The 23,586-nt window shown below is 40.3% G+C and overlaps 4 protein-coding genes across 6 annotated transcripts; 3 read left to right on the forward strand and 1 right to left on the reverse strand.

Annotated features, from left to right (window-relative positions):
• The first annotated feature begins 2,296 nt into the window (after positions 1–2,296).
• Positions 2,297–4,463, forward strand: smim7 (small integral membrane protein 7). Its single transcript, XM_083671265.1, has 5 exons — positions 2,297–2,526; positions 3,172–3,213; positions 3,386–3,438; positions 3,567–3,657; positions 3,819–4,463. The coding sequence occupies exons 1-5, from the start codon at positions 2,501–2,503 to the stop codon at positions 3,832–3,834; spliced, it is 228 nt and encodes a 75-aa protein (XP_083527391.1). The 5' UTR covers positions 2,297–2,500; the 3' UTR covers positions 3,835–4,463.
• Positions 4,464–4,724: 261 nt separating this feature from the next.
• On the forward strand, positions 4,725–10,491 carry LOC310805686 (mediator of RNA polymerase II transcription subunit 26). 2 transcript variants are annotated; one of them, XM_083671485.1, is made up of 3 exons: positions 4,725–5,055; positions 7,271–7,348; positions 7,777–10,491. In XM_083671485.1, exons 1-3 carry the CDS (start codon positions 4,984–4,986, stop codon positions 9,469–9,471), a joined length of 1,845 nt encoding a protein of 614 aa, XP_083527611.1. In that variant the 5' UTR covers positions 4,725–4,983; the 3' UTR covers positions 9,472–10,491. The 2 variants fall into 2 exon arrangements, with proteins under 2 accessions (XP_083527611.1, XP_083527612.1); XM_083671486.1 differs by having other exon boundaries at positions 7,274–7,348.
• A 1,909-nt stretch (positions 10,492–12,400) lies between these two features.
• Positions 12,401–20,123, forward strand: slc35e1 (solute carrier family 35 member E1). Of its 2 annotated transcripts, XM_083671986.1 has the most exons (6): positions 12,401–12,738; positions 14,765–14,835; positions 15,359–15,496; positions 16,094–16,219; positions 16,549–16,794; positions 17,131–20,123. In XM_083671986.1, exons 1-6 carry the CDS (start codon positions 12,411–12,413, stop codon positions 17,362–17,364), a joined length of 1,143 nt encoding a protein of 380 aa, XP_083528112.1. In that variant the 5' UTR covers positions 12,401–12,410; the 3' UTR covers positions 17,365–20,123. The 2 variants fall into 2 exon arrangements, with proteins under 2 accessions (XP_083528112.1, XP_083528113.1); XM_083671987.1 differs by lacking the exon at positions 16,094–16,219.
• Positions 18,824–21,967, reverse strand: LOC310805815 (prostaglandin E2 receptor EP4 subtype-like; the record flags this gene model as incomplete). The annotated part of the gene is made up of 3 exons (XM_083671621.1): positions 18,824–18,835; positions 21,008–21,166; positions 21,260–21,967. The coding sequence occupies 3 exons, from the start codon at positions 21,965–21,967 to the stop codon at positions 18,824–18,826; spliced, it is 879 nt and encodes a 292-aa protein (XP_083527747.1).
• Between the last annotated feature and the right edge of the window lie 1,619 nt (positions 21,968–23,586).

The raw sequence follows: 23,586 nt of genomic DNA on the forward strand, positions 1-23,586 counted from the left end.
AGAAAGGGAGAGAGAAAAAGAGACGCGCCGATGCGCATGACACCAGCCGATTTAATTTATGTTGTAAAATCGTGAGTTATCAAATTGAGTCTATAGGCCTGTGAATGCAGCATGGTTGATGATGGCTTATATCTTCATAAATGCACTTGATAGATAGATAAATACATCGATAGATTGATCGATCGATCGACAGACAGACAGACAGACAGACAGACAGACGGGCTGCAACTGAAACATGTAGACCAATGGAAATTTGTTTTTTCACCATTGGATAAAGCAAGAGCAACTAATATCTTCTTCTAGGGGGGTGTAACATAGTTTGACAGGTTAAAATACTAAAATACTAAATATAAATTCCTAATATTATCTGAAACGTTGATTAACCCTATATGCCATTGCATACTGTGCGTAATCACTGTTGAAATATCTTTTCATAAACCCCTACAAATATTGCTTCACAGTTCGGTGACATTGAAGTGACAAAGGATGAGATCAGATACATTTTAGCGCTGCTTTTCCATGGTGAAAATGTCGTATCTCCTAAGGAATCCAAATACAGCTCAGAGGCGTTCAGCACCGCACAACGATGTGAAACAGAAACTGCACTATTTCTAACAACCAGTTGGGAATCAGTAATAATGATGTGCTAGCTTTTCCATTCATTGCATTTGTGACAGCATGAGGGCGCAATGTTGTTGCCCTGTGCTGATTCAATTGGCTGATGTCTTCCCAACTCATAGGAAGTGCCAACCTAGTTGATTACATGGCGCCTCTCATGTTGTCACAAATGCAATGAATGGGAAAAATAGCAGATGCCTACTTTTTGCATCTCTATGAGTATTGACTACATGGGGCTCCCGATATAATCATAGTTCATTTAGGGAAGTGCGCCCTCTAGTGTACATAACTCTATGACTGATCCTCAAAGAGTGTTGAAGAATGTTGTGTACCTTTGTGAGAGAATGGCCCCTACTGTCGATCTGATGGGATAGGATAAAAACAGAACTCGACCCAATATCATGAGAATTTCCATTCAGCCATCAGAGAGCAGTGGAGCTACAACCATCTTTCTGATACCTTTACAATCATTTCAGATTTACTCAAGTGTCTAGGGTGCAGGGACAGGGGGTTTTCAATTGTTAGAAACTCGATTCCTCCAGTCCTCTCCTCCGTCCTCATCTCGCTTCCTGGTCAAAACGCATTGGAGTCGAAGAACTAGGTTTCTCCTCTTAGATATTCTCCTCCAATACTTTTTGAGAAGGAAGTAAGTGGAAGACGGAAAATGGGGCCAAGTCTGAAAACCTTTAAGTGACTTAAGAAATTATAACAACTTGTAATGATCAAAAGGCCGCACAAAGTGTTTCTACACACATCAGTGATATGAAACACCGAAAGGAGATACTCGGGTTGCGTGCTCAGATGCTCGGCGCGTCTATTTCTATGTCATTTCTGTCATTTCCGACCCCTGCCTGAAGAATGTTTTTTGGAGGGGATTTAAGTGATTTGATTTTAATGATCGAGTTGAACAGCTCTTGTGGTTGCCTAATGTTTAATTGGATAAATATTGTAGTGACTCTCTACATTACATAAAGCTAGCTCGATACAAACGCATATTGGCTAAATTACAACTAATTTACGATCCATAAATACAAGCGCATATTAGCTAAATCGCGACCACAAAATCCATTAAATAAACATGCACTCCTAATTCTAATTATTGCGCAATATCAAGAAGCGGAAATAGACCGCGTCTGCATCTGATCTTATCCTAACACCGGCTTCCTTTAAAGAGGATTTGGATGATTGTCAAGAAGACTTGCTCCATTTCCTGTATAGTGTACACCTGTTGTTCCCTACTACGGTTACGCCCAGGTTGCGGGTCCCTAAACATGTTCACGTCACAACTCGTAAACTCGGGTATTATCAACGTTTCCTACGTTGAACTCCGCTTTGGAGAGTCGCTCTAGTGGTTATTTCCCACTCTGGATCTCGTATCTCAGAGTTTCATACAGCTGCCGGACGCACCATTACCGTCAAATAAGATGAAACCAAGAGGCGGGGCTTTTGGGCTCTATTTCGAAACGAGTGTCCTCATATACCACAATGCACTCCGATATTAGCCGTTAGCAATGTTACACCAAAATGCTAAAAGCCCCACCTCTTGATTTCATTCTCTTTCATATAGACCAAGGAAAGTGAATGAGAAATGCACAACAAATGATATTGTTTTATAACTAACGTGACATATATTAAGTTGAATGAATTGAGCCACATTCCTAGCAGACAGTGAAGCAGCAAGTACGGAAGGAATATAACAAGAAAGTTGCTACTAGTCAATAGCAACTTCCGCTAGCGGTTGGCGTAACGCGATGCTCGACTGTGGAACATGCTAACAGTGCCCTCTCTTTCCTACTTACTCTCTTTGATTGAACGTAGCCCAGATTCGACAATCTTTTGATGACGTTTTGCGGATGTGTGGCGTCTCTCTGAGGTGGACAAAATGATCGGGGATCTCTTGATATTCGGGTACTGTCCATAATTTGTCTTTAGTTGCAAAACAGCTACGAAATGTCTAATTGAGTGAGTCCGTGTTCAATGTTTGATTGCTGTTTTGCCTAATAACTGGAGACTTGACAGTCCTGTCTTGTTGCTTCTACTAGCTAGCTGCACATTATTTTCCAACAACTCACACTGGTCTCCCAGACAGTTTGTCAACATACCATGTAGCCACTACTTTTTCACCTAAGTTAGCTAACTAAGCCTGGGTGCGTAGCATTAGCAAGCAAGAGTTAATTAGCAGCGCTCCAGTTTAGTGTCATATAGTTATAAACCCGGCGTTTACCCCAAAGAATGTAAGACTGCGCCACGCTGTGCATTTTCTGGCGCCACTATGTAAACATTTCAAGGTAAATTCAACAATATATTTAGTAATGATAGAGTAGCTATCTTTGATCGTCAACGACATCATTGTTAAAAGCGACGGTGAACGTGTCACGATGTTCTTCAGTGAGTTCAGCATTTTAGTGGTATTTTTTGCGCATTTTGACGTGAATAAACGCGAGTCAGGTTTTGATAATGCAAACCAGCGCCACGCTGTTCAAAAATCCTGGGGTGAACCCATATAATTTGCCTTACTAATGTGAATTATATTTTTCTGTGTATTCTTTCTAGGACCTTACTCATGAATGCTGGTGCTGTGTTAAACTTCAAACTGTGAGTTGTCATTTTTGTCTCTACGGCATCATACGACGGGCGCATGTATTTTTCACAGCTCACCCACTGTTGAAATGGTCATCTCTTTTCATAAATGAGACACTCGGTTATGATATGGGCTTGATGAACAGATTCGATATGAATACAAATAAACAAACATCCTCTATTGCAGGAAGAGAAAGGAGTCACAAGGATTTGGAGATGAACCTCGAGGACCAACGACAGGTGTGATAATAATAATAAGACATTAGACAGCATCATTGGTGTGTGTGTGTGTGTGGGGGGGGGGGGGGGGGTATATTTTACATATTATATGTTTTATATTTTGTATAAAACAAAGGTTTTTGTTTCAGGTGATAACATCAGGGAATTCCTTCTCAGTCTACGATACTTTCGGATCTTCATTGCCTTATGGAACATCTTCATGATGTTTTGCATGATTTTGTAAGTTAACTGGATACTTTTATGCTAGATCTTCGTATTGCAATTTGGTTTAAAGTAGGGTCTAGTCAGATACTATTTTTTGTATAAACCTCAATGTGTGTAACCAATAGACTATTGTGCATTAATTGTGTATTAACTGCCAACTTCTAAAATGTTGACAGATTATTTGGATCGTGATCAATTTCTTCGATGGAAAGATGGATGGAGGTTCGCCGAGGGAGGGAAACTCGCACACAAAGATATAACTTTTTCCTGGTTCTTTGATAGGTATGCTGAGCGGCTCTTGTGTTGAAACCCTTTCACGATCATTCTGTGCATTTTACCTTGTATTTACACATTTAGACACCTTGCCTGTTCTTTTCATCAAGAAGATTAGACACTAAGACCAGCACATTATGAATGAAAGTGTATGTTTCCATAGTATGGTGATGGTTAAGACAAATTTGTACATTTTGTTATATTCAGATCTCATTTATTTAGCTTACTAAGCTGTGCATATCATCCATGGAAAGAATGAATTTCGGGCTCTTCCCCATACTGTATTTTTCATTTCTTTTTCAACTTTTAACTATTCACTGTTTTAATTGCTGTTATTGATAGTCTTTTCTTGTAAATCTACTGATTACATTGGTATGATGACAACTTTAAATCTACAACCGTCATAGAAGTGTTTGATATCTGTATTTGTTATGCATAAGCCTTTTATGTTATAAACATGTGTTGCAGACTCCATTTTATCAATGCTTTGTTACATATTTTTGTCTAGTTTTGTATAATAAACTTTTGCTCAGAAATGGTATTGAAAATGTGACCCAGTACATTGCTTCTACATTTATTTCCCATGCATCTATTATATTTCTCAGACTTTCAAATGAGCAGACATTAGTCTTTAAATTTGTCTTCAATATTAAAAAAACAATAGTAAGTGCCATTACTGAAAATATATATTCGGCCATGTTTTTTTTTGTGCTACGAGTAACGTGGTGACGACAACGTATTACGTTCTGCTGTCACACATTTCCCACCATGCTCCGGGAGCGTTTTTTCAGCAGCTGAAGAATCGATGGTTGAGAAAGCCAGGCCAGAGCATAGGCTATTGCCGAAGGGGCAGCCGGACACATGAGTATTCGGAAGATCCTCTTTCTGGCGAAAATTACTTTTATTACGAAATACATGTATACACATCCACGAACAAACAAATGAGCCCAATAAGAATATGGGGCTTTATTTACTAGCACATCTCCCTAAAGGCCTGTGAGTGTCCGCAGGTCACCCGTCTCTTCGGAGGATTCCTCTCCTGACTGATCCCCACACCACTGCCAGGCGATGACAGCGGCCACGGCAACCCCGCAGCAGATGAGAGACCGGCTGCTGCAGGCCATCGATGGCCAAAGCAATGTGAGTAGCTGGCTAACGCAACGTTCAGTAAAATCTCTACCAAACCTGTGTCCCCACTCCCCACACAGTTACAGTGGTCTTCCGTTGCCACTGCCAACCCTAACCCTGGTGTGACAAAATATCAATAGCAAGCTAGCTGGCTAACCATCGTACTACGTCTATTTATCCACCCAAGTGGTATCTAGCTAGCTTTCTAAATCCTTCTTTGGCTACTTTTCCAATGCATGTTGGAGTAGTAACATGGCCAACCAGCTAAGCTAGCCAAATTCCTGAGGAGAGAGCTTGTCAAGCTAGCTTGCTAGCGTACTACTTAGCAGGCTATATTCCAACGCTATATAGCTTTTTAACACTGGAGCTGGTTCTCATTCTAGAGTTAATGCCAATAGTAATGGGTTGGTTAGTTGCTAGTAAGCTACATTGCTTTCTAATCCCATCTCTCCTGTTCAGTTAGTAGCTAGCTAGCCACCTTGTTGGCTACGAGGCTACTCGGACACATGCTGAGTTATTAGATAATCTATATCAGTCAGTCAATTAATGTCATCATCCAAAGGCCAGCTAATTTCCTAGAGACAGCTAATTTAACTGTGTTCTTCAATCATAAAGGTTTAGAACAATCCGTGTGTAAAGTATTTTCTAGACACATGCTTATCTAGGACTTCTGTCAGTAGTCTACAGCGTTATAGTAGCTACCTACCACAGTGCCAACCTTGCACTGTAGCTAAATGGAAGTACACGATCTGCCCATTCTTCTCCCAGCACCAACGTCAGCAGTGTTTCATAAATTACCAATCCTTTTTGGCTTGCCATAGGTTTAGGTGCCATTCATTCCAAGACACGAGTTTAAATCCTGTCAATTGCCAGAAGTTGGTACATAGCAAGTGATTGTCCTCCTCAAACTAGGCCTAATACCTTTGTATGTTTATATGTTTACCAGTGAAGAGATGTTGGCATAATGATAGCTAGCTACACTACATTAATGTTTAGGGCACAACACACTCTCAGGCAAACAAACATGGGGCAGAACAGTGCACAACATCAGTAACAAGTCCCCCTAATTGAATTTCAGTGATTACAAACTAGACTTGAGTTTTGAACATTGTAGCATTGCTTGCTTAAAGCCACAATTATGCCAAAGTCGTAGTTTTATGTTTGGCAAAGTTCACCTTTGTAAGGAAGCCAAATCAACACAACATACTCTGCAATGCAGACACAACTGACCCAGTAAAGCCAAGGCATTTTTGGGTCCGTTCTTGAAGTCTTAGGAAGGCTACACCATTGCATGATACATACTTGGTCATCTGCTTCATCTACACAAGACATTGTGACATTTGAAAAAATGCAACTAAAAATGATGCACCCTGGAAGTGGCAAAATTCTATAAGGGCAATGGCACTTGTCCATGACAGATTAGTTGTACATTACTAGGCCATCGTGTTCTGACAATATTCAAACAACCATTGTTGCCATGCATTGCATCGCACCTGTCATTGTAGACAGCAATATTAGACAGTGATTTCAAGATAAATCTAGGACTGTCCTACACAATTTGTTGTGGAAATCCAGCTATGCCTCACTGTCACTATAATCTCTTCCACTGCCACATTGAACTTCCAGACATTTCAAATCACAGACTTGATTTTGCTTGTATGGTACCCTGAAATGTAATGAAATGTACTGCAGTAAACATTTTCCTGCAGAGGCAACAATATGATTATGAATGAGTTGGCTACTTGTGTGTCTTAACACAAACAAGGCCTAGTTTAAACAAATAACCTGTTTTTGCAACTAATAAACTAGTGGAGAATTTGACAGTTAAACTAGAGCACATTTTATACAAATGGCTGGGAACACATTATTGAGACAAATTTGTTCAACAGATGATTGGGTTTAGCCTGATCACTTGAATGAGTGCAATGGTTCATTTGCATGTAGGCTATATTCTCAGTTGTCATATCAAGCCTGAAACAAGCTGAGTATGTGAATACAGGTGCACATCTGAAAATCCATTCAAATCTAGCCTTGTTCTGTATGCCCTACACCGTAGCCTTACAGAGCCAGGGAATTTTAGGTGCTGATCTTTATTTTAATCCTAGGGATGTTTCACTTCTTTAACATGTTTTCCTGGTTTGGTTAAATGATGCTGTACTAACTCTGAGCTCTTTAATGCACAGTTACCTAAACATAGTTTTAACATGATTTGTTATTTACTTTTCAGCAGATCTGCAACATAGTGGCAGTAATGGAAGTAATTTCCTATTTGGAGAAATATCCCATCACCAAAGAAGCACTTGAGGTAGGCAATGCCAAGGATCAACATGCACTATTTTCTAAATGTTTACACTTTCAAAGTGGGAGAAATATTCGACACATTTTCTGAAATGTTTTAAAGATAGAAAACTTTGAAGATTAATAATTGGTGCACAGAGAAAAAGAAACCCACATTATAGCACAGTCGGACCAAATAATACATTGTTTAACTTGACATGAATATTATAGGAAGACTTTAGCCCCTGTTTGATACAAATGTTATATCTGCCAACTTGCAGATTTTGCAAGTGCAAAACTGTAGAAGGTTACATATCCATGCATTTGGTTTCATATCGTGAGCGATACAGTTACAGGTCTGAATGAATGAATAATTATTAGGAGGAGCCCAATGGAAATGAAATAGTTGTCATCCAGTTACTGTAGCACTAAAAAGCCTTAATTTTCTTCCTCAAGGAAACCCGCTTAGGCAAGCTGATCAACGACGTGAGGAAGAAGACCAAGGATGAGGACCTTGCCAAACGTGCAAAGAAGCTCCTGCGCACCTGGCAGAAGCTGATCGAGCCGGGGCAGAACGAGGCGTTGTCCAAGGGGCACACAGGCACTCCAGGCTCTGCAAACGGCGGCACGCATCCCTGTCAGACGGATATCTCCCCTCCAGCTGCCATCCTGCCATCGGGTAAAAAAGTTCCAGAGTTAAAGAGCAGAAATGACTTCAACAACTGTTATTCCCCCAAAACAGAAAAGACTGGCAACCGAAAACGCAAGGGGGAAAAGAGGGACGGACAGCACTTACCAGCGAAAATCTCTAAAACAACTGCCTATGAAAAAACACAGAACTCCTCCTCACGGCCGCCTACCAATGGAATCGGAGGCAGCCCAGACACCATTGCAGAAATCTTTGACACTCAGGCACATCCGCCATCAGAAAAGGACTGTGTCGAGCATCATGACAATGACAGGCTTAACAAAATCCCAGTCAACGCAGTTAAACCTCATCCCAGTTCACCAGGATTCGGCAAACCTCCTAGCACTTCCTCCTTGCTGAAAACTGCAGTGTTGCAACAGCAGGCCAAAATGGAGCAGGCTGCTTCAGGAGGAGGGCAGCATCAGCCCAAAAGCCCTCGTTGCTCCTCGCATAGTCCACGAAGTGTGAAGCAGGACGTGGTTGCCAAGCAACCTGCGCTGCCTGCACCCAAAGCATCAACTCTCTTGAGCCCCACTCAGAGCCCCAGGTTTACAGATAGCTTTGGGCTAGGGCCCTCTTCTTTGCCTTCTCCACAGCCTTTAATCCAGTGCATCCAAGGTTCACACACTGACGGGCCTTGGTCTTCAGAGTCTTCCCTTTGCCGGGATGGACCGGTGGACTTGGACCCACACCTTCAGCACAGCAACAGATTAGCTGAGCCTCCACGCAACTCTCAGCAAAACTCCAAAGCCCCATCCTATGGTGTAGGGGTTAAACAGGAGGCCGACAGTGCCATCATCACCACAGAGAGAAAGAAAAGGAAGAAATACAGGCCTAGAGACTACACAGTGAATTTAGGTGGGCAGCCCACGGAAGAGAGCACAAAACCAGTCAGGTTAAAAGACCGTAGGCTTACGTTTGACCCTGTAACGGGGCAGATCAAACCTTTAACCCACAAAGAGTCTTACCAGGAGACAGAGTTCACGCCAGGGCCGGTCCCACCAGAACCTCCACGGACAGAACCGTCCAAGCAGAACCCCTGTGCGCAGAGTCTCCCAGTTCCCCCTAGTCCCTTCCAACAGACCAACTGGAAAGAGTTGTCAAGGAACGAAATCATCCAGTCTTACCTAAACCGGCAAAGCAATGTGCTCACATCGTCTGGGGCTCAAACTTCCGGGGCACACTTTTTCATGACTGAGTACTTGAAACATGAGGAACATCATATCAAAGAGGCCCGTCAAAAACATGTGTTGGTACCAAATATTCCTGACACGGACTTACCAGGGGTCAGCCGTAATGTCACAAATGAGGACATCAACAGAATACACAAAGAGCATTGGCCTGGGGTGAACGGTTGCTTTGACACCAAGGACAACTGGTTTGACTGGACGGAGTGCATATCCTTAGACCCTCATGGTGATGAGAGCAAGTTGAACATCCTGCCATACGTCTGCATAGACTGAGGGCTGGAGTTGTTTCTGAATGAATAGGATAAGTAGCCTCCCTCCACGAGGGACTGATGTAAAGGTTGGAGTGTGCAAAGGCAGTTCAGTGGAGAGCCTAACCGGCTCAATCCTGTGCGGAGTTGGTGAGAGATTAGTGAGAGGCCTTGCTGCCCATCAAAAGCAGTCATTGATCAGTGTTTGATGGGAGGTAGCTCAGGTTACGTTCCACCACGTTCTTTGAGTGAAAAGGGTTACGCATTATCTGCCTGTTTAAGGTGCCCCGTAACTGTTTGGCAGGTATAAGCTGGCAAAGAGAATGAAGAGGGTGGTAAGTGGTTATCATGTATGACTTTATTTAACTTGACCTATTCTCTTTATTTTGTTAGTTAGGCCTACATACTGTGCAAAAAACATCTTTCATCCAAGTCCACTCATCCAATCAGTTCTGCTTATCAGATATGGTAAACCTGTATTTTGTATTTTCTCACAGAAATGAGGTTGGTTAATGCATTTTCAACATTCCATACTATCATACTGTCGTCTTGCCTGAAAATCTGAACATACAGGGAAACAATCTGCAAAATGACATATTTCAAAATGAGTCAATAGCATTTTCTTTTTCTTTGCCCCTTTTCCTCTTGTCTCTCGGTTGTACAATATAAATTATGGCAAAGCAGATAATGCTGCAACTTTGTACTGTGAGGAAAAATCTAAAAATAAATTGTTTATATGCTGGAAATATACTTGTTACCATTCCTTTAGATATTGTTTGCCTTATGGAAATCTATGTTTTCCCTAAACAGAGCCTTAGTGAATGTACAGAAATTAGCCTTTTGTGTTAAGTTGAATGCAGAAGAGAACATATTTGCTACTTAGTCCTTTTAAATGGACACATTGATATGTGTTAATAAAAAAATGCATAAATGATGACTGTCTTTATCCCTTTCAGTGGGCACATGTGCCTCTTCACACATTTTGCCAATCTTGTTGCTCATACCTCTTTGAACCTCTGCTGAACTTTTACTAAAAGAGGCAATGTTACGCCTTACTTGCTTACAAGAAATTAAAGCTCTGCAGAGACTGCCGCATATTGTGCTGATTGTAGTATGTTGTTTGATGTGAAGCAGATACTTTTAAAAGTATTTTTTTCTGAAAAGAGTTAGTGGCAGTATAAGTAAGTTTTAATCATTTAAATATTGCAAAAACGACCTGGGTATATCTAGCGATTTGTCAGTGATATTGGCTGGCTGAAGATTGAAACTATCAAAATCCCATTCAGTAAAACAGTGGCTTGACCTGACCACTTTTGGCGATAATGAGATCCACAACAACCGCTCAGGTCCTTGGTGAGTAATTTATCTGCTAGTATGCTTATACTGAGGAAGATTTGGCACGCGTGCAGGTGAGGAATATGGAAGCCCTAAAAGGCCATGATATTCACTTTTTTTACTCAGTTTTCCTGTGATAAGTACATTTTCTTTGTTTTCTCAAGTTATTTGTCATTATCTTGAGAAAACAAAGTAATGAGCACGAAACGTTGTTTTCCTGAGATAACGAATAAATGTAACGTGAGATTATACACACTAATGTGTATATTATGTTTCAAAGTGTATATGTGTATATTATATTATTATCTGTTATCTATCCCAAAGCTATTTCAGCAATGATTTTAAAAGCAATAGAGACTATTGTTATCTCGAGAAAACAACGTTTAGTTTTCTCGATATCTCAAGTTATTTGTTATTATCTCAAGATAACAAAACTTTGTTATCTCAAGAAAACTATCCCGTTATCTCGGGAAAACAACATTTGTTATCTTGAGATAATGACAAATAACTCGAGAAAATAGTTATTTTTCTTTGTTATAACAGGAAAACGGAGTAAAACATTTTCATGAATACATGGCCTTTTAGGGTTTCCGTAGAAGCGGGAGCAGAGAGAGAGGCACTGGTTTTAGTTTCAAGGAATGAGGGTACTGGGGGCAGTTTTCCGCAATCCTACCTACTGCCACTTTTAACATTCTCATTCAATAGCCTACATCTTGGGAATGTTCTCCACATACAAAAACACCAAAAGGTAGGATGATTGTATCAAAATTGGTCTCCCAGGTCAGGGGGCTCATTTAATCCACATATTTGATCATAAATTGTATCCATGTTGAAATCCTGGAAATGGGTACACCTAGGCCCTATAGACATAGAACTCACAATAAACAAAAGATCAGATGTTTTATAAAAAGGAAGTCAGTTTTATAAATGACGCCCTGGATGTAGGCAAGTATCTCTGGTCTGCTGCCCTCTTTACGCCGAAGTCAGACACGTCATAAACTGCAGAATGTAAACATAACTGGAAATAATTCCTCACTTTTGGGGCAATCTGGGATTTGTACATTAATTTTCTGAATTTTAAATTAAATATACATATATTGGTTCTTGAAGAATACATTATAAATGCTTCACGAACTTAGTTCAACTGCCTTGCCCCATCAGAACCCAAAGATATTTAGCTTGTTTCACTCCACTATTTGTAAACAATGTAATTGTAAACACACACTGTATAGCTTCAAACATGATTAAACTATCATTTTGATATCATGGACGGTCAGTCGAGAATGGTTGCATTTCTCCAGCCCCATCCCTCAGTTTACCAAAGAATAAAGTGGCGGGGAGACCGCTTTGTTGTTGTTTGAATTCCAGATTGCCCCTTTAATTAACAATTACCGTTCATCTTTGATTGGACTCGGCTCTCTTTCTTTTTTCACATTGCAAACAAAATACCAAATCATCTTCGCTTATATTTAATTTGCTGCCATCTTTGGAGAAGGTTTCACATTGAGGAAGTGACGCATTAAGCAAAACCTGTACTTTCTTGGTGTTGTACGTAACTACGCTGTTCTTCCACGTCTGCTGCTGCCTTGCTCCGTCTGCCACACACCGCCGGTGACTTCAAAGTGGAAGATGGCTGCGGTGGAGCGTCCCCCAGTCAAGGAAGGGGTCCGGATAGCTTTACTCTGTGCCTGTTGGTATACTGTCAGTTCAGGGGGGAACGTTGTAAACAAAATTATTCTAAATGGATTCCCTTATCCTGTCACCGTCTCGCTATTTCACATATTCTCCATCGTCGTCTTCCTTCCACCGTTGTTGCGGGCATGGGGAGTCCCTAAAACAGAACTGCCCAGTAAATACTTCCGATGGTATATTCTGCCATTAGCTTTTGGGAAATACTTCGCATCTGTGTCAGCCCACTTCAGTATATGGAAGGTACCTGTTTCATACGCACACACTGGTAAGTTGCGTGGACCTGTTAAAACCTTGCCAGCTAGCTAGTAGTCAGATATCAAGCCTTGTGTGTTCAGTGTGGAATGTTGATGCTAGTACAAGTTAGCCAACTAGCCATGCCTGGCTGTATCTAGCCAGATACAACCTCAATTGGTGTCCTGTGCTAGGCAATTAGCTTGCTTCGTATCGCAAATTATCTTTGCATGGCTGGTTTGATTACATTAGCCACGTTACCACTAACCTAAGGGCTCGCGGTTCCCCTTATAACATGCAGGCTAGGACACATGAACAATTTACCAATGCTTTTGCTAGCTAGGATGTAGGGGGGAGGGGCCCACCATAGATAGATAGATAGATAGATAGATAGATAGATCGGTACTTTATTGATCCCCGAGGGGAAATTAAGGCGTTACAGCAGCTCGCATGACAAACACCAACAAAATAAAGTGACAATAGATAAAATAAAATAAAGTAGACATCTGAAACATTATATACAGTAAGAACAGTCCAGTATCATTTAACATCCCCCAGCCTGACTCTGATCACCCCGATCGAGCCATCGGAGGAGGAGTTGTAGTTTTATTGCGGCAGGTAGATCTCCTATAGCGCTCCTTAGTGCAACGTGGTGGTAATAATCTGTTGCAAAAGGAGCTTCTCTGCTCTGCCACAGTGTCATGTAGGGAAGGCAGGGTGGCACCGAGGACAGAACCAGCTTTCCTAATAAGATTGTTCAGCCTCTTGGTGTCACCTTCCTTGATGCCCCCCCCCAGCATACCACTGCAAACAGCACTGTGCTGGCCACCGCTGCCTGGTAGAACATGTTCAGCACACGCCAGTCCTGCACACGCCAAAGGACCATGCCACGGAATTGAAACTTGTCTAATTGTCTGATATAAAGTGGCAAAAACCTGGATTCCAAATTGATTCCTACAATTATTAGTCGGACATGATATTGTTTGCACACTATTGCAGTGCCATTCATCCGTAGTGGACATAAGTTATTCATATTGGTTAGTTATAGGATGGGAGGGCAATTCCACGGTAAAATAATGATGACTTGATTTTTCACTTTCAAATAGCAACTTTCATTATCCTTGCTCCTCATGAGGTAGAGACATTTTAAATTGTCTTATCCTTATACAGGTTTTTGGTAACAGAATGACCCAGAGACTGGGCAATGATTCTTGAACTTACAGAAGCCAAATCATTTCCTAAAAACAAGGTTTTAATGTTTTCTAAACACCTTTAAAGACTTTCTGGTTTTCTTAGACACTGTTTCTGTGTTTGACCAGAAGTCAAAGCCTTTGCTTATCTCTATTCTTCCCCTATTCTTATTCTATTCTATTCCTATTCTTATTATGGAAGATGATTGAGAAATGTATTTCTGATTTAATTTCCCCAAAATATGGACAATTAGCTTTCATTTGGCACCCAATTTGATATGCTATGATGAATTTCACATTTTGATTCTCATGGGTCCTTTTACACAGAACTGCCCAAGTACATTGGTGAAGAATGTACTATAGGCACATAGCTAAATCTCTATGGTTAGTGTATTACTGCTACCATTGTCTATCAATTCTTGTCAGCCTGAGAATGCATTTAACACCATGATCATTACCTTTCCTGAACAGTGTTCACATAGAATAGGATAACAAGAAAGAACACACAACAAAGTAAAGTACTGGGTGATGTAGTGCCACCACCTAATAAGAGTATGCACACTGTAGCACTCAGTACTGTCTTGCCTCACTAACTGACACGCAAGACACATTGACGCAGTCATGAATTAAAAGGTGTGTGTGTGTGGGTGGTGACACGAGGCAAGCCCAAAGTTTAGCATTGTCTGTGACGCATGAACTATTACAATTAAAATCAAGTAGGAATGTATTCTGCAGTATCTCAAAAGTGAAGTTATCCTTGTTAACATGACGTGTCAGTGCAATTCCATTGCTTATCCTCAATTGAATTCAGAAAAAGTATCAGTTCACCTACTTTTCAATCTAACATTTTTTTTCCCTTCTATCCCTCAGTCAAAGCCACAATGCCAATATGGGTTGTGTTGTTATCAAGAATTATCATGAAGGAGAAGCAATCAACAAAAGTGAGTAACACACTATTGGTAATTACTGTGTACATAAAGTAGGAGGCTCTGTGGGATTTCTTTGAAATGTATTTTTTGTCCATGTTATCAACGGTGATGTGGCACAATGTGAGCCTGTCAGTCAGTGTCAGCTCATATTACCTAACCCTACACTGCCATCCGCAGGTGCTTTTCTACAGTCAGATTGTAGCTCATAGGCAGGCAATGTGCAAGTGTGCCTCCTCCTACATCCTTTTAGTGTTCAATCATTAACACATTTACACTGAAGGAGAGGATTTATATGCCTGTGAATGTTTTTTTACAGCAATGTGTGACATAGGTTGTGAAATAAGGTTGTTGTGCTCACATTTAAAATGAAAGGCCAATTTGGCTTCACTATGGAAGTCAATTGGAGGAAAGGTGTTTGCATTTAGTATGGGAATGGATTCACTACCATTCTTTTTGAGTAATCTACTCATTTATGAAAATTCACCTGCCCTGCTGACTTTGGCCTACTTTCCTTTGCTCTCCTTTCCGGTCTCAGGTGTATGTATCTCTCATCCCCATCATTGGAGGAGTGCTCCTGGCCACTGTCACAGAGATGTCCTTTGATGTATCTGGGTTAATCAGTGCCCTTGCTGCCACTCTCTGCTTCTCTCTGCAAAACATCTTCTCCAAAAAGGTAAGCCTGTTTGCAATGCATCATGTGTAAACCGCCTCTGAAAACCCACAGTTTGATTGTCTTTTAGTCGTCTGCTTAGATTACATGATTGAATGTTTGTAGATAATTCATGTGAAGTCAGGATTTGGCTTTAGAATAAACTTGTTGCCATGTTACATACTGTAGGATGTAAAGTGCTCTAGGTGTGGGCTGTGTGGATACCTCTGTCCTTCTTTTTGCTGATAGAGTGGAAATGGCTTCCCAGCTAATATTTTAGAAAGGGGATTCTTCCCCCAAAATTATATATTTTATCATTTTAAAATTATATTTGTCTCCAAAATGGGCATTACCCCTGTCATGTGTGTTATGAAAAGGGAAGTGCTATAATTAAGAATAACTAACACTGTGTTAATTAAATGGCGATGCATTGTCTTATTCTTTATCACCACTTATTTCCTGTCTATCATGCTTGTTGGTAAAGAAAACAAAAGGATCAACTAACAATTATCCACACTTTCGTATAGGCTCTATAACTAGGTAATTTTGTCTAAGCCAAAAGAGTTGTTCTCTATAGTGATAGGGGCATAAGATGACCAAATTTATGCATTACTTTTTTAGGTTTTGCGGGACACCAGAATACACCACCTGAGGCTTCTCAACATACTGGGATTCAATGCAGTTTTCTTCATGGTGCCTACCTGGGTTCTGGTGGACCTCTCTTCTTTCTTGGTGGAGGGGGATTTTGTAAGTAGATTTTTAAAAGGATAAGCTCATCTTTATTCAACTGTGGTATAACTAGGCCCCAGAGTTCTTCCAGATCAGGTCACTTGCTCAGGAAAAATTCCAAGCTCAAGTAATGGAGTGGTGTTTGTGCATGCGTGTGTGCAAGATGGTGGGAGTGTGGTAAATATGTATGTCCACCTAATGTACCCATCACACTCTAGTTTACTTGATGAGTTCATGCATCATACCTTTTCATCCCCCTATCAACAACACAGTGGTTGAGGAAATAAATACTTTAATTCCCTTTAAATGTTCATGTATTCATACTCTCTTCTGTGCATTTTCATCAGACGGGGATGTCCGAATGGACCGGTACTTTTCTCCTCCTCCTGGTCAGTGGCTTCTGTAACTTTGCCCAGAACGTGATCGCCTTCAGTGTCCTCAATCTGGTCAGCCCTCTTAGCTACGCTGTGGCCAACGCCACCAAGAGAATCATGGTCATCAGCATATCCCTCCTGATGCTGCGCAATCCTGTCAGCTCCACCAACATTATGGGCATGATGACAGCAATAGTGGGGGTTTTCCTCTACAACAAGGTGACTTCTTCTGACATCTTCATCCTGATAGTTTTGATCGAAGCATTCAGCCATTTTATGAATTGGGACCAAAGTATTGGAAGAATTCTGATATCAATGTAGTGAGACACTAATTCTTGACCCCCACTGACAACTTCTGTTATGAAGGTTTGCTCTCTTGATATAACTTTGTGAAATAACTTGCACCCCTGTCGTCACAGTTTCTCAATTTCTAAAGACTCACACAAAAGATCACAGTTTAATGTTAACTTAGTTTTTCTGTCTATTTTTGCATTGTCATTATCATCCAATTTCACATGCTCCTCTAAGCCATTCCCTCCTCTTCTCTTCCAACAGGCGAAATATGACGCCAATAAGGAAGCCAAGAAGAAGCTGCTGCCTGTCTCCAAGCAGGATATGATGTCATTTGACAACTTGGGACTGGACAAGACTCAGCCCAACGGTTCAGTGCCTTTCTCCCAGGGCTCGGAGCTTCAGTACGGCCGGAGCAGTGTGCTGACAGACCACTTCCAGTACAGCCGGCAGGCCTACACGATGAACTACGGTGCCAACCATCAGTATGTAGTCTAGGCCGGATATCTCCTAGACCTAGGTTCTCCTCCATGGACATATTGTATTTGTTTCTGCCAGCAAACCACCTCCGAACAGAAAAGGAAGGCAAGTGCTGTTGTGCCCGTAGGAATGAGAAGTGTTGATCATGTGCAAGCCAGCATTTGTCCCAAACATGTTATCTTGCAGATTGTTTTGTTAATTTATTTTGATATGAACTCTAAAAGGCAGAGTTTCTATAATCAAAATTTGTCTGTCCTTTTCAGACCTCAAGTGGTCTAATATTGAGGTGAATCCATGTCACAGACCTGTTGTGTAATTTACTGTATGCTTCTATCCAATATGAATTGGAAAGATGAGGACCATCTCAATCATGAAATAACATGGACACTTCTGAGGTCTGAACATTTCAAACAAACTTTGATTTGAATGAACTATCACTACCTTTGGTTTGCTATTGTTTTTTTATTTGCCTGTAAAGGGAGGTTGTTGCCATTTTCATAACTTAGCTGGCTAATGTGGGACTAATTGTCTCTCTACCCACAATAGTGTAGTTCCTTAAGAAATACAGTACCAGTCAAAAGTTTGGACACACCTTCTCATTCAATGGTTTTTCTTTATTTTTTATTATTTTCTATATTGTAGATTAATATCGAAGACATCAAAACTATGAAGGAACACATATGGAATTATGTAGTAAACAAAAAAGTGAATAAACCAGAATATGGGTTATATTTTAGTAGCCACCTTTTGCTTTGATGACAGCTTTGCACACTCTTGGCACGGTGTGTCCAAACTTTTGACTGGTGCTGTACATGGAGCTGAACTTTTACGATGCATCAAGGACGTTGAAATGTTGTGCATAAAATGACCATCCTCATACTGCTGTGTGAATCAAAGGTTTTCCCTCAGTTATATCATAGAGGACCTGATCATTCGTACATTAGTATTTGAAAGTGATGAGTTAAAAGACAGAAATGATGGGCTACCTTTGCTCAAAATACATTTTCTGGTATGTCTTTTAAGCAGGGATGGAGGCATACCAGGAACATGTAGGCTTATGTAATCGGTTGTATAGATGAATAAATTGGAACCATTCATCATAAAATGGTTGTTTCATATATGATGTGAATTGCTAAGAGGGTACAGTGACTGAAATGCACCATGTGGCAAAACCTACACTGGCCTAAAATGTGCACGTATAACTAATAACTAAACTCCCTTTTGCCCATTTAATTGTGAAATTCATAGGATAGTTCTGATGGTTGGATGATGCTTCCTTTTGCACTTAATTATTTTACACCAGGGAAGCAGATGGCTTGTGTAATGCCTATGTTTGCTAGGTGGAGGCCCTGGACTTGTTACAAGCTTGCACATTGTGAACCAATGAAAGATGTGCCGGACGGTAACTATCTCTAAAGCGGCTGATTGAAGCTCTTTTATAGGCCTAAATGCGTGATGGTAATGTAATCAAGCCTGTTCACTTGTTATCCTACGCAGTGAATACACAATGAATATTATTCCAGTCCAAATTTTCTTTTGGGTTTCTTCACTGGTGGTTACCTTAGCCTATACTTGTATCCTAACTGCAGGAAAGTTAGACGTACAGTAACTGTAATTATTGTATGTTAAGCGGCTCTATTTTGGGCTGCTACCAACTAGTGTAGGCCTACATGTTGAGAATTCAGCTTTTTTTTTTTTTTTTCAACTAGTGTAGGCCTGCAAGGTAAAAAAAACAGCATTTTTTGCTGATGTTTACCATACAGCTGATTATTCTTAACATCCACTTGGATACGTGCTGTACAGCATGTCTGTTTGCACAGAAATGTCTGGAGGGTAGCATTCTCAGGTAGTTCCCAGCTGATTTCATTGTCTATTTAGTGAAACACCCATATCAGTAAGTTCAATATGTCTGGCCTGTTGACATACTGCAATTCATAATGGCATAATTACTAGGCTGTATAGTCTTGATTAGATATGGACATTTGAGTAAATTTGACTCTTGGTCAGTAATGCCTGTTATTGGTTTTTTTTTTTCTGTTGAGGATTTTAGGTGTAATTACATTGCTGATAAATTGTCATCTAATAGATAATGTTACAGAGATAAACACTAATTTTAAGAAATCGAATTATATATCATAAGCCTACATATCCTACATATTTCACCTTGTCTTTTGAATTGAGGCATGGGTTTTTTTAAATCCCATTTTTGTCACCAGTACAATTAAACATAATCTGTTCATTCATCCCAGTGTAATTTTTTGCAACTTATTTTTGAATTATTTAGTTCTGTTAAATAAGAGTATGTCTTGTCCTGACTCATGTTGCCAAATGAAATGGAAAGGAGCTACCTGGTTTAAGTACAACACCAAGGTTTTTGACCCATTCAAATTCTTGTTTGATGCAGTAGCAAGGAATGATGGAATCTGATGTGCATTATGTATGTTTAATTTAATGTAAAGCTTAAAATGTGGCTGTACAGTAAGCTAATGGACATTTTGAACATGAGATCATTTTTTAAAATGTTCTGTTATAGATTTGGGGCGTATTTGCTATGAGGTTATTACTGGAATGTACATTTGGATGTGTGGGGGTTTGCTTTGTAAAAGTTGTATAAATACATTTTTTGTGTGTTAAAAGGATCTTGAGGAACAGAATTTTTACTTAACTAATGTTTATAGATTTTATTTATAGTGTCTAGGTACAAAATGTGTACATAAGTGCAACTATGCACAGTCTTGTCTGCTTACGTTTAGTAAATACTATTTTTAAATGTCATAAAAAATAGATGCATTGTGAAACGAATTTGTGGCTTTCATTGACAGATCATTGCTACACATTAAGTGGCACCCCCAACCCACTCTTACAACCTCAAAATGTCCAATCTATTATTTTCACTATCATTTATTTAAGGTGTCACCTTAATTTATTTATTCTAATATGGGTACAGTATATGACACTAAACTCAGCACCTCTCAGCCCCTCCATTGTAAAGCTTACAGCTCCATCGTGTGTCAACAAGAGGAAGTGAGGAAGTTATTTCCACCTCACAGTCCGGTCACAAATATACAAGTTTAGTTTATTCGCACATATAAATAAATTACAATAAAGTGAAAGAATACATAAAATGCATGTGCAGGTGAGGTAGGAAACCCGACGTGGGATTATATTAAAAATCCACCATAACTTAAAACATTTTAAATGATAGACCTAAAAAATAAAAAGCTAAATTAGAAAACTTTGATACACAACTCAATGTCATAGTTATTGTCGTTTATTGTAATATGTAGCCTATACAATGCATTTGTGCTTGAGCTCTACATACATTAAAGTACATTTGAATGTAATTTATATATTAGGGCATGTTAAAGAATCACCAACGGCAGCTGTTTTGTGTGCCATATTATTCCAACTATGATCGACTGAGTAGCCTATCGTAATGAACAAGCTTTCAATATCCTTGGTCTGGATATCAGACAGTATTGCGCAAGTGGGGAATTGGCGCACCCTGAGCTTCATGGGTAAGATAGGTAACTGTGGCGGGCAGAAAGTGAGTATTGATGTGAGTACTACGCAATGCCAGGTGTGTGAACACATGAGTGTTTTTAATGTCCTCTGGGAAAGAGTAAGTCCTTGGTTTGCTTGCTTCGCGACTATGGCATACCCGTTTAGACAATCTCAGAATCTTACGAAAGAGCGTCCTTCTCAGGAGGATGTAAATCCAAGGGTCAAGAATGGCGTTGGCTGATGCGATGCGAATAGCATACAAATCTGCTCTGGAATTCTCTTCAAGTGCTTCAATCTGGTTAGCAAATACGCGTACCTACAACAAAATAACGGTTAAGAAACCCTTCTTTACAAATAACTTGCAAAATATTATGGCTATACAATTAAACAATTAATATATTGGTCTTACCACAAGCGGTGCGGAGCAACCTAAAACCACCACGGACGTCATCACAAGCACTGTCATCATTTGGATTTCCGCGCCGGAGGAGAGCGCTTTCCAACGGTTGCGCACGCTCGCTCTTGTAACCGGTATTTGGATTGTTCTACGACGCATTATCAGCAAAGTTCCACAAACAGCCAGATTTAGGACTATGGTCATCAATATCAGTAGAAGACTCACACTGCCATATAAGAAAGAATAAGCGGCAGGCAATGGTTCGTGCGACCTCCAGTTGATGAAGCACCAGGTGTGGGATGGTTGAGAGATGCTTTTCGCCAGACCCATCATGGGGAGACAACAAAATATAGCGTTGCTGATATAAATGAAAAACAAGCACTTGCGTGCAAACGTTTGGTCAATTCCCCATCTTTGATAAGTGTAAGGGCAGCATATGGCAAGGTAGCGCTCAGCAGACATTGCGCATATAATGCTAAGTCCAGCCACTCCGAAGAACAGCAACAAAAATGAATGGAATTCACAGAGCTGTTTGTTTTCAAGCACATTTGCATTTAGGTAAGTGGCTATAGTGATTGGGCTGGCGAGACAAGTTCCAAGCAGATCGGTGACAGCCAAACCGCAAACCAGGGCGTAGAAAGCAGACGATTTGCGCTCTTGTTTCGATCCAGAAAGAGCAGCTATTGCTATTATATTTCCAATTACCCCAACTGCGAACATGAAACCTGGCACAGCCATCGCTGCAACTGTCCTTTCAGATGTCCTTTCCACAATGTTGGATGGAATGGAAAAGTTACCTGTATCGTTCATGGTTTCCATTCCAAAACAATCCAATTGCGATTTATTTGTTAATTTTGATAGTTGCTCTTTGCGTCATGATAGTCCACTTAAACCTACGGAAATATTTCGAAATGTGTATTTTCTTGAAGTCCCATCTTCTGCTGTTAAACACAATCGCGTGACATGGCTACCAAAGTACGCGAATAGGTTATGCGCTTTTTTACTAGTTATTAGTTATTAGCATAGTAGCCCGTAATGTGGATGAACAAGGACTCTTGGCTACATCTAATTTCAAGTCCCTTTAACCGCTGTTGTCGTCACCAAGCGCGTGCGTAATCTCTTCGTCTTGGGGCACATTTCGCAGTTTCTCAAAAAATGTTTTAGTAGGCTTCCCCCGAATAATTACTGTATGACTCAACGAGGTTGTTGACCCCAAAAAATATTGACCCAAAATATTATCTTTTTGATAATTAGCCTGCGTTAATATATCCATGTTTCCATTGAGCGTGGTAGTTTACCATTTGAACACTGTGTATCCAAAGGATGTCTCAGCTTTGTCTTGAACAAAGTTGACTGCAAATGGTTGTGAAGGGAACATCAGTTATGGAAGGAGGGGAGAACATAACATACGTCAGCGCACTTAGATCTGATGTCTGACTTTCTCCCCCATCACAAATCCTTTAAAGGATGACTAATGTTTACATTCAGGGCAAGTGGCAAAGGCTCTATGTCTCCAACCCTCCTTAAAACACTAAGCACAACACCACAGTGAGAGGTATGCCTTCGTTGCCATACACTTAAGATGGCTTTGTTATAAACAAATGGGATCGCCTAGATGTTGCCACATTGTTTCGCTTGATCGGACTTACAACCACAGTGCGAAGACACTCTGGATGGGAACGGAAAAAGACTACCATAATGACTATGTAGCCTATACTATCCATGCCTTTGCCCCATGATGATAATTACTGTCACATCATTGAGCTCGGGTGGTTCTCGGATTAACTTGTGTCAAAAATTGTGGCAGTGACAAGAAACCTAAACTCTCTCTAGATAGTTAATGAAAAAGTCATTTAGATATCTATTTAACACATTTGCCGATAACAACGCAATGTAACAATGTATTTCTAACTGCCAACCGATATTTCACTCGGATGACTCACTCACAAAAGGTATTTTGTGCATTTGCAGCGACAGCAGATCTGGCTCTTTAGCAATCCACATTAGAAATAACTAGAAACAGTGCTGTCATGTGTTGTCATTCTTTGGGCTCAGATATACAGTTGACACAGTATACATCCACAGAATGTCTATTAAATACTGTATCCCTATTTTGGACCATTGATAAGGGTATTGGAGAGAAAATACTTAATTTTTTTAAAAGCATATTTTTATCAGTTGTGCTGTGAAACAGACTTCACATGAACAAACACCTACAGTGCATTCGGAAAGTATTCAGACCCCTTAACCTTTTCCACATTTTGTTATGCTACAGTCTTATTCTAAAATGGATCCTTTTTTTTTTTTCTCATCAATTTACACATAATGACAAAACGAAA

Source organism: Argentina silus (assembly GCF_951799395.1).
Source record: "Argentina silus genome assembly, chromosome: 6".
In the NCBI taxonomy this organism is placed as follows: domain Eukaryota; kingdom Metazoa; phylum Chordata; class Actinopteri; order Argentiniformes; family Argentinidae; genus Argentina; species Argentina silus.

Coding starts and splice junctions, on each gene's coding strand:
- smim7 (XM_083671265.1), top strand. CDS start 2,501: ATGATCGGGGATCTCTTGATATTCGG. Junction 3,214..3,385: donor GCTGTGTTAAACTTCAAACT/GTGAGTTGTCAT, acceptor CCTCTATTGCAG/GAAGAGAAAGGAGTCACAAG. Junction 3,439..3,566: donor ACCTCGAGGACCAACGACAG/GTGTGATAATAA, acceptor TTTTTGTTTCAG/GTGATAACATCAGGGAATTC.
- LOC310805686 (XM_083671485.1), top strand. CDS start 4,984: ATGACAGCGGCCACGGCAACCCCGCAGCAGATGAGAGACCGGCTGCTG. Junction 5,056..7,270: donor CCATCGATGGCCAAAGCAAT/GTGAGTAGCTGG, acceptor TTTACTTTTCAG/CAGATCTGCAACATAGTGGC. Junction 7,349..7,776: donor TCACCAAAGAAGCACTTGAG/GTAGGCAATGCC, acceptor TTCTTCCTCAAG/GAAACCCGCTTAGGCAAGCT.
- slc35e1 (XM_083671986.1), top strand. CDS start 12,411: ATGGCTGCGGTGGAGCGTCCCCCAGTCAAGGAAGGGGTCCGGATAGCT. Junction 15,497..16,093: donor AAAACATCTTCTCCAAAAAG/GTAAGCCTGTTT, acceptor TTACTTTTTTAG/GTTTTGCGGGACACCAGAAT. Junction 16,220..16,548: donor TCTTGGTGGAGGGGGATTTT/GTAAGTAGATTT, acceptor CATTTTCATCAG/ACGGGGATGTCCGAATGGAC.